Below are 15,024 nucleotides of genomic sequence, written 5' to 3'. Positions count from 1 at the left end.
ATGGTTACTAATAACTGGCTTGCAGTCTCCACTTTATTTTCCTTACATCACATCTTTAAAGATGTCACACAGTGCATCTGCTAAATCAGTTAAGGACATGAGTGAAAACTCTGACGCAGAGGTATCTCTTTATTCATTATTTATACCTGAGACCAGAAATTATATAGATTTTGGATATTTCTTGTCATTGCTGTTAACTTATTTATAAGGTTAAGCAAGAACTGGTAAATATTAGATCTCATATTCAAATCCGATTGAAGTGGCTGCATAAATCAGACTGATCACACACACACCACCTTTTGGCCCTATTCTCCAACCTGACTCTTTTACTTACCATTCCTCCCAGTAGTTGGCACGCAGCCACACCATTTATTTATCAACTTACCATCATCACTTGGGATAACATCAGGGTTGTCTTTTCTTTAAAAGCAGGTAAAATTCTCAATGGAGCAGTAGACCAAAAACCAAAAGATGTGGATTCTATTTCTAGTTTTATTTTTAAGTTACTTCCATGACCAAACTCATGGATAATCATGGATATACATACATTCAATGGAATATATGACCAGCTTACAGACTATACAGAACTACTCTAAATTTCACGAGGAAAGCATTCAATCCTTCAACTGTTATAGTAGATACATATAAACAACTCAATGTATGCAATAACTGTCAAGTAATATTTTCCCCATAATAATAATATATAATAATTTCCTAAGAATTGTGTGAGATAATATAAGAATTGTTATGCTGATAATTTGAAAATGTATTCAAAGTGCTTTATTTAGCATTAGTTTTAAGACACATGGAGAACAACAAAATAGCCTGCAGCTGATGTTTTACATATGATAAGAATATAACAGCCAGTGAGAAAGGTTAGACATGGTAAAAGACTCAATATTTAAATTTTATTGTAAGAAACTAGTGGCAACAAATCTTAATATCATAATAATTTTAATGATATTTACATATGTATATATACATTCCTTAAAATCATTGTGCTCTTAAAAATACATTGTTCATGTATGTGTATATCTATATTTATATAGATATATATGTGTATATTTCTCTCTTTACCCACATAGATGTATATATAAACACTTATGCATTTTCTCTCTTTCTCTCTCTCTCTACACACACACACACACACACACACACACACACTTATATGTACAATCATAAATCTAAAGAGATCGGCTTCAATCCTCATTTCAAATCAGAAAATACTCAGGGTGAAGGAAGAAAGTAATTGCTATTTTTGAACACTCGTTACAGACCACATGCATTGCCTATCCCTACCCTCCTCATTGATACTCTCTTGATGTTTTTCACTCCCATAGTTTTCACAACAGTGTCTGATGACTCCCTATCTTCTCTAACTCCAGCTTGAATCCTTCGCCAGAACTTCCAACTGGTCTATCTGAAGAAAGACTAATAGACAGTATAGCTTGGAAGTAAAGCAACAGATTCTAAAGCTTGACTACTGGCTCCACTGTTTATAAGTTGTGTGTTTGATAAGTTTGTGTCATTCCAAACCTATGGTTTACAGAGGGGCCATGCTAAACCTATGGCCCCATGGGGTGTTTCCTATTACCAGGTGACTGAGGAAGAAAGAATTTGGATGTGGTTCTGCAAAACACGCTGGCAATGCCTGAAAGTAGACTAAGGCTTTAGCAATACAGTTTAATTCCAGGTTGGCCCTGAAGAAAAAGGGATATCTGCCTAATGGGCAGTATATTGAATAGTGTATGCAGTTGTTCATTTGCTTGGAAGGAGAAATGGCCAGAGGTATAATTCTACACTGCAACACAAATACCAGCTAAATCGTTGGTAGGCTGATCAAGGAATTAGAAGGAATGCTATTGGAAAATTGGTGACAAGAAGTCTGGAAAAACAGACTCCTCGAAATGAGCACAGAATGGAAAGATATTCATGTACTATTTAAATACTCACCAAAAGGATACTCAGCATAGGAGTATCTAATAATCAGCTAGATAAGATGACCCATCCTTATGGTTATCATTCTCTTTGCCACTCTGAGCTTTCACAACGGCACAAAGACAAAATGGTCACGACATGAGGGATGGGGGTTATGTGTGGGCTCAGCAAGGCGGACTTGTACTCATAAAGACCAGTGTGTCTGTAGCCACCACTGAGTGCCCACCCAATCTACCAAATGGACAGATCAACACTGCACCTCCATTTGGCATCCTTCCTTAGGGAAGGGGATGGAATCAGGCAGCCATCAGTGCCAGGTTGACTTCATTGGACCATTTCCATCACAGAAAGGGTGGCATTTTGTTTTCACTTAAATACACCGTTACTAACAGTGTAGATTTATCTTTTCTCCCAGTGACTTTTCTGTGAATATCTCCATCCACAAACTTGCAAAATGTTTCATTTAGCACCATGGAACACAAAAGAGCACTGATTCTGACCAAGTTATTTGACAGCAAATGAAGTACAGTTATGGGCTTATGGTGATGGGAGGCACTAATCTTACCATGTGCTCCATCACTGATGAGATGATGTAATGACCTTTTGAAGTGTTAGTTACAGCAACAGCTGGATAACACCACCTTGCAAGGCTGAGACAATGTCTTCAGGATGTTGAATACGCTCTAAATAACTAACAACTGCATGGTGTCATTTTACCCCGAGCCAGGGTTTAGGACTGGGAATCAAGATGTAGATATGGGAGAGGCTTCTCCACAATTAGCCCTAGTGATCCATTAGAGAAATATCTGTTTTCTGTTCCCATGACTTTGGGCTTTGCTAGTCTAGCAGTATTAGGCTTATTCTGGGGATCACAGCAATGGTTCCATTAAACTAGAAGTTGGGAGTGCCACCCTTCCCTGGGCAAAGGGACTTTGTGTCCTTTTTTGGGGGGGTAGGATTACTGAGTTCATTTTATGAGGAAAAGATACATCAAGTTAGGTGGAAGCATGTATTTGCTATTCTCTCTTTTTGAAATATAGTTATGACTAGAAAAATATGTGCACTGATGTCAAGTTGACAAGGGATGGATTACTGTGGCTTCTAAGTGTCAACTTAGCTAGGCATTAGTTCTACTTCCCATAATTAATCCTATATTCTATACTGCTCAGAGTGGTTCTGCCTCTCTGATTAAACCCTGAATAATACAATAGTATCAGAATGCATAAAAAGCTTCTATAAATAAGTCAGACAAACAACTGAATAGAAAATTGGCAAAAGAAAAAAACAGAAAGGTTACACAAAAGAAAAAAAAAGCTAGCACAGGATGATCAACCCCATCAGTAATCAGGGAATTACAGGTTAAAACATGAGCTACTATTGCACACTCATCAAAGTAACAACGAATGAAACGGATGAAAACTCTGAGGAGGAGCTTGGATGTAGAACAAGAGGAAGCTGTACGCATTGCTTGTGATAATGTAAACTGTTTAACCACTATGGGGAATAACTTAGCAATACTGAAAAACCTGAGAATGAAAAATGGGCATTCCCTAAGACTTACACATTCTAAACCTAGGAAGGATCATAGAGAAACTATTATATAGTAAAAATTGGTAGGAAAATGCAATGTCCTTTATCTAGAGAATAATTATATTAATATATATTTGAGATTGAAGAATAAGACACTTACCTTGAAATTAGTCATTTAGGAGAAAGAGGTGGTCTCCATTGCCAACTGTGGTAGGTTATAAGATAACCCCCAATGGTCCCTGCCTTCAGGGAATCATGCCCTTGTATAATCTCTTCCCTTTCGTATGGTGCTGGCTTAGGAAAAACACACACATACACATACACATATGTGTATATATATATATATGGTAGAGGGGATTGAATGTCATTTGTGAGAACAGGTTATAAAAAGACTGGTTTCTTTCTCGGGTACCCTCTTTTACTCTGAGGGATCCCAGCTGTTACATTGTGAACTGCCCTGTGGAGAAACCCACAGAACAAGGACTGATACCTCCAGCTAACAGCCAGCAAGGTCCTGAGGAAAACTGACAGCCATATCAGAGAGTCTGGACATAGATCCTCGCCCAGTCGTGCCCTGAGATGGTCACAGGCCTGGCTGACACTGCGACTGCAGAGGTGTGAGCTGCTGATCCAGAGGCATCAGCTAAGTCGTCCGCAGATTCCTGACCCACAGAAACTGTGAGATAATGCTTATTGTTTTAACCCACAGAGTTTGGGGTAATTTGTAAGCTAGTAAAAGATAAATAATATGACCTCCTATAATCATTGCAAACCCACAGTGGTAAATAAATTCATCATTTTCACACTAACAGGGACTCTGAATTATTTAAAGTCACCCATTAATTCATTATATCAACCAATAATTACAGAACGCCTAATCTACCAGGCTCTGTTGCAGAGACAAAGTCATGAAAGAAACAATCTCCAACTACCGTGTTTCCCCGAAAATAAGACTGAGTCTTATATTAATTTTTGCTCCAAAAGACACATTAGGGATTATGTTCAGGGGATGTCATCCTGAAAAGTCATGCTAGGGCTTATTTCCCGTTTAGGTCTTATTCAGAGAAACATGGTGTGCTTTTATGGAGTATTGCACACAGATAATAAACAATATATCTTATGCCAGATGTTGATAATTGCTATGCAGAAAAATAAAGCAAGGAAGTATGATAGACAAAGCCCAGCCTAAACAGGAGTTGCAATTTTAAAAAGGGTAGAGAAAGGCCTTCTCTGAAAAGATAACATGTGAACACAACCCTGAAAAGTGCAATGGAGTGTCATACAGGATCTGCAGAAAGTGCTTTCCAAACAGACTGAAGAGCAAATGGAAAAGTCTTGATGCAGGAGTGAAACGGAGCAGTACAGCATTTTCAGGGACTTGTGTACCTCTGATGGATGTTAGCTTTATTCCAGAGGGAAAGAGGATTCACTGGGTTTTGAAAGGAGGAGTGATATCAGTAGACTAATGTTTTAAAATGATCATTCTGGCTACTGGGCTTACAAAAGATTGTGTGTGAGAGAGGTAGAGGTGGCAGGCTTGGGGGAACATCAAGTATAGAAGCAGGGAGACCAGCTAAAATGTTTTCATGATAATCCCAGTGAGCATATGGTGGTTCAGACCAAGGACAGAAAGATGAAGGATGTGATAAATGGTCAGATCAGAAATATGTTTTAAGGAAGATTCAATATGATTTGCCAGACAAATTAATTCACAAGGTACATGTGTGTGTGTACCTACTGAAGGATAGCTAGTGCACATCATTAAGCCAGAAGAATGCATGCATTATCAATTCCCCTTTCAAATAGCTGCTATTCATACCCTCTGTAATCTATACCCACCCTTACAGCCTTGCTACCAGCCACTGAAATGACTACTTCCAACGACTTTTTAAAGGTTTCAAATGTATTTTAATTTTCCAATCATGCTGTGTTTAGCAGAGGGCTCAAATGATAAGTTGGTGTTGAAACAATTGTGTATTACAGCAACTGTGATGGTTACTCATCATTCCACGTTTTTGGGGTGACTCTGCCAACAGGGGACAGGTTCCATTTTATTCCAGTCTGTGTGGTTACAAATATCCATGCAACAACACAGAAGGTGGTTCCACCGGCTAGTACAGCATTACCATATTTGTCATGAAAATCTGGGGAGTGTTTTCTGTGGCTCTGTCTTGCCCTGATTTGCTGAATGCCTAGAATCCTGAGACTCGTTAATGCATTTCTAGCCAAGGGAAACATCATGAAGGTGTGATAGGATTACAGTTGGTTGCAGCCGTTGGTCTATTTCCTTGCAAAGAGACCTGGAAAAACAAAAGATGAGCAATGACAGCTGATCTGCATTCATTCCATCCCTCCTTGAATGCTTTGCCGGTACCACCACTTGGTGGATGTGGCCCAGCATGTGAGTTTTGATATCATATCTGGATTTGAGTCCCAGCTCTACCCCTGATTAGCTGTCAACCAGGACAGTTATTTAATCTCCCTTTGCCTTAGTTTCTTCAATGGCAAACTGAGACAACAATGTCCAACTCGAAGGGGAGCTGCAAGGGTTGCATGTGATAATCCATAACAACCACCACCAAACGAGTAAGCACACAGCACATTAGCTTTTCTCTTCTTCACAAATAGCCAATGGCTTGCTCCCTAGATAGACTCCAAACCCATCATTATAGCTGATAAAATGGCCCAAACAGCTAAAATTCCTAACTTGTTCCACTAGTCCTATGTCTAAAATAAGATCTAATTTCAGTAAGAATTACAAGGTATTCACAGAGCATGTCATGTCTCTTCCTTCTTCTCCTTTCCTCCCTTCCTCTTAAACCCTTCCTTCTCCTTCTCTGCCTGTAATTCCTGTCTTGCACTTTCCTACAGGTAAAATCTTACTTGTCTTTTAAATCCCAGTCTAAAAGTCACTGCCTCTGTGGAGTCTTCTCCCAAATCTCCCCAGGCAGAATATGCCCTCTCTTTTCTGAGCTACTACACTGCTTAAAACTCTTCTTTCATAGCATGTTGCATTGGCCTTATCATGTTTATGACATTATTTTAGAGTCATTTTGGGTTCACAGCAAAATTGAGTGGAAAGCACAGCGTCCCCACATACAGCCGGACTCCACACATGCCTCGCTTCTCCTTCCTACACCAGAGCAGTACATTTGTTACAATCAGTGAATCTGCGTAACAGTCTTTTATCAGATATGTCCTTTGCAAATATTTTCTTCCAGGCTGTGGCTTGTCTTTTCATTCTCTTGAGGAGTTATTACATACTCCTCCAGGAGACTGCAAGTTCTTCAAGAGCAAGACATGTAACTTTGCACACACAGTAGCTTACATAAAAGCATAGAAACAACTTTTTTGAATCAATGTGAAACATAAATAAATACTGGTATCCTCATCAGAAGTTAAAATAAACTTGAGAACAAGTTGAAATTATGAAATCCAATGTACATGTTATAATAGCCCTAATAATTTTATTTTTAAAACAGATAGTTATACTGAACAAGAGATCCAGAAGCAGAAACACATGGAGTTCTGACAATTTCTCTTTTTGGTGCAAGCTGTCAAACAGCACTCTGTCTCTAGCAATGGCATATGCTAGTTAACAGCAGCCCAAATGCAAGGAACATGGATACAAAAGGGCCTGAGGTCAGCACTGTAAACTTATAACCATTCACCAAGAGTTGCCAACTCAGATGACTTCATTCCCAACTTAGAAAACAAGATCCTAAGGTTCTCTTTTATTTCCTACCAGATGGTATGGTGGCAGTCTTCATGACTGTTTCACACAGGGCAAAAACAAAGCCAAATACATTTCTTCTGAGGTTCCCAGTATTCAGAGTGTTTTTCCTGTTAATCATGAATCTCTCCACTAAAGGTACCAAGGTTTTAATTTATATTAAATTCGGAGAGTAGGTGGAAGGTGAAAAGGGTCAGGATATGTATGGCAGGTGCAGCCTTAATCCAATACAAAAGCACTTGTGCCACATAAGGCTTTCAGTCTTGGGAAGGCACAGAAGCAGAGAATAATTTGTGATAATAGGGATCTCTTGCGGGTCATTGACTCATTCTGGCTGCTTTATGACAAATTGATTTCATTATTCCTATCCTCGTGATGTTCAACTGAAACTCAGATACTTTGTCTCTAGTGACACTGATCACATCCGTTTGTAGCTTAGCTCATCCTTTGGCTATTCCCGTAACTGGGAAGCTTTTCTTTTCCATCTAGCTTGAATTTTCTTGTACCAAGAAGTTCCCATGACTACGAATTTTCCTTTAGGAACTCTTTCTGTAGTTTGTAGTTGCCATTTCATCCTATAAAAACAAAGTGCAGGCTTTTCATTCCTTTTTTGTTTTTCCTGTCAGTATCAGCTACGTCTGTCTCAGTTGCTTTTATATCTTCCTTATATTTAGTTTTTTTTATAAAACACATGGAAAAGCTAGGAACCCACTGATTAGAGAAATTTTCCATACTGCTGAACTCCACATGACGTACTTCCACAAGAAATGTTATGTTATTGGGGAGCCCTAAGCCTATTACCAAAAGAACAGAAGCTGCAGGTTCTAATATCCATATATGAAAACATAAAAAAGAAAATTCAGTAATAAAATGCAGGTAAAGAAAACACTTCTGAAAGTAGATGTTTCCTGATGAAAACAGACTACAAAAAGATGGAAGAGGACAGATTTCTCCAGTTAATAAGAACAAACTAGAGGTTCTCTTATGCCTGTGGCAATAAAATAAAAGAAATATGTTCTGAATAAATACAAATAGTTCAAGGGAATGGAGTAATCTGTGAGGATGGAAAGGAAAGACTGATTGTGTCATCTATTTTATAAAATAATTTTGAAACTCAGTTCAGGAAAAATAACTAATACTAGACCTCAGTCTAACTGCAATAAGGATATATATATATATATATATATATATATATATATATATATATATATTAGGTTGGTGCAAAACTAATCGCAGTTTAAAAAGTTAAAAATAATTGCAAAAACCACATAGATATGGAGCTTCGGTGGTAACAGTAATAATTTCAAACCACTAAAGGCCATAAAAAGAAGTAAAAAGGAAGTAAAAGAGTAATGCAGAAGGAAACTAATATTTACTGAATACATGCCAGAATTTTACACAGCTGCAAAAATGATGTGAAATGGGAATTAATTTATTATTTTATATAGAAGAACAAATGACAGGACAAGATGTGAACTCAAGTCCTTTGATTCTAAATCCAGCGCATTTTTCCATTATATCATATTTTCTTAAAGTATGTTCAGTGCCAAGTATTGGAAGCAAATAAATGAAACAAACAAGAAACCCATTGTGGTTACCGGAGCTGGTCCTTTACTTGAACGTGGCTCAGTTCAGTTGACCACCGCCCTGGGCAGAAAGCCAGAGGCAGGTAGCGTGCCTACTCTGGAGAACTGTGGCAGAGTGAGGGCATGAACAGAGCCACTGTCCTCCAGGAGGAGGCAGGCTGTATAAGGACAGAGTGCCCTTAGCCCATAGAGGAGAGGTCCATTTCAACCTGGAGTTCTAGTAATGGTTTTAGAGGAAGTGGTACCTAGGCAACGTCTTGAAGGATGATTAAGAAATAGAAAAACACAAAATGGTGGGAGGTTGGGAAGCTCTGAGGGCTAAAAGAGAATGGGGGCAGAGCACAAGTGAGCCTGAGGGATGAGGAAAACAGAGCACATTAGGACTTTATATGCTTTGCACTGGTATTTGGAGTTAATTCTATAGGTCAGTGTTCTCATTTTGGGGAAAACAGCACTCAAACTCAACCTTTGCTGTGAGTTAACAATGAAATTTCTTAATTCTGTTTTTACTTTCACAATAATATAAAAGTATAAGAAAATAATATGAGGCCTGGATGATGCAGCTTATCAATTTCTAGTGCCTGTGTTTATCTTTGCTCCATGTTTTTGTTATACTTAGTGTACAATATTTATTTGTCCTGGGGTAATGGGAAAAGAATGGAGGGAGCTTTTGCATTTAAATAATGTGTTCAAGTCAAAGACAAGATGAAGAATTAGACAAATTGAGTCATGTCACAGCTCACTATATAGCACAGGCATTTGAAAATAACATAACTTATAGCCACTGAAAGCAGCGTTGAAGTTTCAGGACAATATTAACTATCACACTGAAGTAATATTGCAAATTTGAATTTTTTGTTGTTGTACGGTTTGGTTCATTTTTCATTTGAAAATATGTTTTGGTTTCATAGCTGTATTAACCTCTAAACATAAATAGGATGGACTTGGCTTTGTGTCTATACATATATAAGTGATTTTATAATAAAATATCTTAAGATGGTACAAATGATATGAAATAATTTGCTTCCCCTTTAAAAATGTTCCATATGTAATCCAAGTTTGAGAAACACTCTTATAGGTGAAAAGAAATTACCAATGGTTTAATCAGGAAAAGGCTGGGGTGGGAGAAAATCTGAGAGAAAATGTACTTTACAAAGATAATTGTTAACTGAAGAATGGGTGGGAAGATGGCCAAAGTGGCAGGAAAGTTGAAAGATCAGCAAAGTGTTTGTTTCAAAAAGATGATAAGGGTCTGAATTAAGCGCTGATAACAGAGATGGAAAGCAGATAGAATGGAGAAATAATTAGAAAATAGAATCAGACTGATTTGGAAAATAAGTTATCTAAGTAAATTTAGCACTCCATTCACTTTAACCTCTGGGTTAAGATTTTGACCAAAACCTCTGTCTCACATTCTGTTAAAAATCAGCAGACATTGACACTTTAGCTTGTAGCTGACCCCAGGCAATCAGAGTTTGGGTGATCTAGGTACAGAATGCAGCAAGGTCAAAGCAGATATAATTGAAGTGCTCCAGAAATAGGGAGGTGTAGATGCCTGAGTAGAAGAAGGGGAAGGGATCCTAAAAGGATTTACTGTATGGTCCTAAGGAAAAAAAAAAAAATCAACTTCATCCAGTCAAAGTATAGCCTAACAGGGACCAATAAATGACCTGCTTCACTTTGATACAGGCTTTCTATCTCACATCAGGAAGAAAATCAAAGACTGTGTCCTGCTTCTCAAATGTGCCCAAGTATTGCTGTTAAGTATTTCACAGGGAGATGATGGTCAGGAAGGGATTATGTGAATGCCAGAGTTTCCCAGCCTGGACACTACTGACAGTTTGGTCCAAGGAAGTCTTTGTTGGGGTCCAGGGAGGGGGGGCTGTCCTTTGCAGTGTAGGGTGTTCAGTGCATCCCAACCTCTATACACTATACAGCAGCAGTACTTTCCTCCACTCGGTTGTGGCATCAAAAATAAATCTACAGACATTGCCAAATGTCACCTGAGAGCAAACTCATCCCTAGTTAAGAATCAATGTTGAAAACACAGCAAACTGTCTCCTGTCACTTTTCCCATAATCTTGTAAATGACATTGTTCTATTCAATACAGAAGTCTTAAGTTCTAAGGCAATTCACTCTCCCTTTCCCGGCCATGGGATGCATAAAGGCTTCCATTAAAATTTTTTCCTGAAGTAATCTCATTTTTTTTTTTTTTTTTTTTTTTAGTTTCAGGTGTACAAAGCAATATAACAGATATTTACACCCCTCACAAAGTGACAACCTCCCTCCCCCAAGCTACTAGCCCTCTGACATCTTATATACCTGTTACAATACAACTGACTATCTTACTTATGCTATACTCCACATCCCATGACCATATATATATATATATATATATATATATATATATATATACTCATATGTATTTAATTATAGTTGACATACAATATTATTCTATTTCAGCTTCAGTTGTACAGAACTAATCTCAATTTAAAAAATTGTTTAGTGGTACAATTTAGATGAATTACTTAATCTATCAGGGCATCTACTTCCTCATTAAAAAAAAAAAAAAGTGGAACTAATTTGGCGTTTCCCAAACCTGCCTGATCCTGAGTCATCTGGAATATGTGTTTACAAAATGTAGATTCTGGCCTTCATGTCAAACTTACTGTTAATAGAACATCTGGGGAAGTAGCCTGAGAATCTGTATTTTTAAAACAAGTTCTCAGAAGAATCCTGTCATCAGACAAGTTTATGGAACACTGAATCAGATAATCTCTAAAGTCCTACCCGACTCTAACACTCGAACTTTCTGCAGAGAAAAACATTTTAGGAAAACTATTTATTCTTTTAGGTCACTGAAAAAGTACAGTAGTAATTGAATTCACCACCATGGTAATTTGGAAAGCAGAACCTGAACGACCTTAAAGAGTTACAGGACGCCATGGGAATAAGTTAGTCAACAGAAACATTTGGCAACATTTAAAAACATTAAAAGTATTAGCAATACTGGCGTTTGGCTGTATAATAAATGATACACTTTCCAAGCTCAGGCTCCTACATTACATTACTCAGTTGTAACACCTTCATTTCCATCTGCTTTTATTTCTACTTTTCTTTTCACAGCTTTAGAATAGACACCAAATAAGAAACAATAAAAGAAGACAGTCCTTATTGACACAAAACAAGAAACAATAAAAAGCAATCTTCTTCAAGTGAAAATGCACGTAACCTGCAGTGTCTTCCATTCATTTATGTATTTCTCAGAAAACTATGCTGCTCAAGAGGGGATTAAACGTACACAGTGCAAAGCATCTCCCATCAGGGCTACTTAAGCCTTCAGCCTTTCCCTAACAAGAAGTATCAGAACCCTGCACAAAGCAATGCTGCTGGTGGAAATGCTGAACAATGGTTCTATTCCATGTGCAATGGCGTCATCTCCTGATTAACTGAATCAATGGATACAGCAGCCTTTTGCTTAAAGCTGTGTATCATGTCACTTTATTAAGCCTAAAAAACTTACATAAATGGGTGCTACCTGAACAGATAAAAAGACAGATTACAGTAGCGAACTGCTATGCCAGAAGGAAGAAATAACAAAGTGGACGCCTTGTGATTTGATGTCCTCACATAGCAAATGTTGCCTAAAGAGTGACAGGACAGAAAGCATGTCCTCTCCCTCCCATTCTTCCCATGTTCAAAGTTTAAATGAACAGACTGTTTCTATCCTGTATAGAATGCTACAAATATTCAATAACGTCCATTCTGGGAATAATCACAGTGCTCATTCAGGCAATTCAATATACGGACTTGGTCACATTAATGTGGTTCACTCATTAAGTTCCCATTATATTTTCTTTAGTCACAAAGGGCTTTTAGCCATATATATATATATTACATAAAGCTATCAGAAAGGGAAATATAAATATAAATATATATATTTACATATACATATATTAATATATATATATATATATATATATATATATATATATATAATATATATATATTTCCCTTTCTGATAGCTTTATGAAAGAGAACAAAATGGTAACAGAGAGACTGGGGGCTTTTCTCCATGTCACACTGCAAGTCAATGGCATTACTGTACGATAATTCTTATTTTGTTTTCTATTAAGCTTTAGGAGGCCCAGAAAATTTCCTCATAAGAGTATCCACAACAGCCCTCTTTCTAAAACTTAAGACATTGCCTAAAATAACATGGTCATCAATTTCCAATGTTTGAAATGAATGTAATGTAAAAAATAACATGAGCATCCGCTTTGAGGAAATACGCTGCATTCCATGGCTCATAGTTTGTTGTATAGTCAGGTCCTGCTAGAAGGGTCTATTTCAGTGGATCCAGCAAGTCAAAACAACTGGATAAATGCACAACATTTTCTAAGTTAATTTTGGGAAAGAGATCATAGTTGTGATATATTCTAGAAACTGAAATTTTTATCCTGAAAATGATATGAAGTCATTGAAAGACATTAGAAATGTGAGTTTCATGGTCAAATTTGCAATTTAGACATTACTCTGGTATGAGTATGGGGAAGGTATCGCAAGGGAACACTGCGAGTGCTCCAATGAGAAATGATGAGAACTTGGGCTTGAACCATTCATCCAATGAAGGTCTTAAAATGAGCCAGTCCTCTATTTCTGCAGTCACCGTAGTTCTGCCTCCAATCCTCAGCTTTGCAGAGCCAGGCCACAATTCTTTTGCACAGGCACCAAATGGTGACAGCCTGTAAAATTCCACCTCATGCCAATGAAACTCCAAGAATTTGATATATAACCTAAAATGTGGGAATTTATATTAATTTTAAAAGAAGGATATTCCATTCCAGTGACTGGAATACATAATTTACCTTTACTACCGTGTTTCTCCAAAAATAAGACCTAGCCAGAAAATCAGCTCTAATGCATCTTTTGGAGCAAAAATTAATATAAGGCCCGGTCTGATATAAGACCAGGTATGCTATGCTATGCTATGCTATGCTATGCTATGCTATGCTATGCTATGCTATGCTATGCTATGCTATATGATATGATATGATATATGATATATGATATATGATATATGATATGATATGATACGAAATGATACCGGGTCTTATATTACTTTTTGCTCCAAAAGACACATTTGAGCTGATTGTCCGGCTATGTCTTATTTTTGGGGAAACACAGTAGCCTGACACTGATTACAATCCTAAAGTGACTTTATATCAGTATTTCCCAAAAGATGTGCCTACTTTACTAGTTCTATTTGATGTTAGTGGGCATTACTTGAAAAAGGGGCTTCAATTTCATCTAAGTTCAAGAAACAGGCAGGAAAGGAAGTGAAATTCTTCTTTACTGAAGTATTTCCAAACCTCTTCATGCTGACGCTTACAGTGATTCTCTGAAAGGGATGGCTTGCCGTGTTTTCCAAACTTAGCTGAACAGGCCATGCTGTGCCCCCTGGAGTAAATCTCCACGTCAGTGTTTTCTAGAACACATTTTCTGGAGCACCCAAGGATGTCTCTGTGATCCCAATGCTGTTACATCACTGTACTCATTTCCAATGGTTTAATAGCTCCAGGAGGTATTTCACAAACTAATCACTTCTTTGTGGGGACTTTTCACATGTGACTCAAGGAGTAGAGAGTGCATGGTAAGCCCAGGGTATTGTAACAATACTCATAGTAGCAATTAACTCCAGCCTTCATTAGTGATTCTGACTTCTGCAGTTCTAATATTTGTGCAGGTGTTTCTCTCCTCTTCACATTTACCTTTATTCATTAAATGTTCTATGAATAGAATGATTGCATGATTCTGCAGTGGTCATTAGATAGAGTTACATCAATGACATTTCATTGCATAATTTGAAACTTTCATTTAAATCTTGACATGAAAATGTACAAGCCATTCCTGCCTCTACATGTGTCACTGATATATTTATGTATCAGTGTTTCAAAATAAAATGTTAACCTTCAGATATCAAAGACATTTTAATTTTGAAAGGCACTCATCAAGCGTTTCCATTTTTCATTACAACTGTTTTGTGTTGCTAACCTGAAAGTAGGCCAGTAAGGATCTACTCCAGAAGTTCATTTCTATCAAATTTCAAATTCAGGTGCTGCAATATAATTATTTCCTCCTTGTTTCTGAAATCTCCAGATTCTTCATTTCTAACTTGGACTATCTCTCTCCACCTAAACTCAGCTCAAAACATAGCTATAAATAAAATCTTTATG

At 37.4% G+C, this 15,024-nt stretch overlaps 1 protein-coding gene across 1 annotated transcript in view; it reads right to left on the bottom strand.

The window, feature by feature from the left end:
- Positions 1-5,375: 5,375 nt before the first annotated feature.
- COX7B2 (cytochrome c oxidase subunit 7B2) overlaps positions 5,376-15,024 on the bottom strand; it is a 64,203-nt gene continuing 54,554 nt past the window's right edge. The window contains exon 2 of the mRNA XM_088789899.1: positions 5,376-5,768. Within this exon, the coding sequence (XP_088646025.1) occupies positions 5,464-5,709 (246 nt within the window). The 5' untranslated portion in view covers positions 5,710-5,768 and the 3' untranslated portion in view covers positions 5,376-5,463. The remainder of the gene's footprint in view (positions 5,769-15,024) is intronic.

The sequence above is a fragment of the Rhinolophus sinicus genome, chromosome 1 (genome assembly GCF_057876585.1).
Source record: "Rhinolophus sinicus isolate RSI-liver-muscle chromosome 1, RSI-T2T, whole genome shotgun sequence".
Classification (NCBI taxonomy): domain Eukaryota; kingdom Metazoa; phylum Chordata; class Mammalia; order Chiroptera; family Rhinolophidae; genus Rhinolophus; species Rhinolophus sinicus.
Note: the sequence above shows the minus strand (reverse complement) of the source record. Positions and strands in the feature narration are given on the sequence as shown.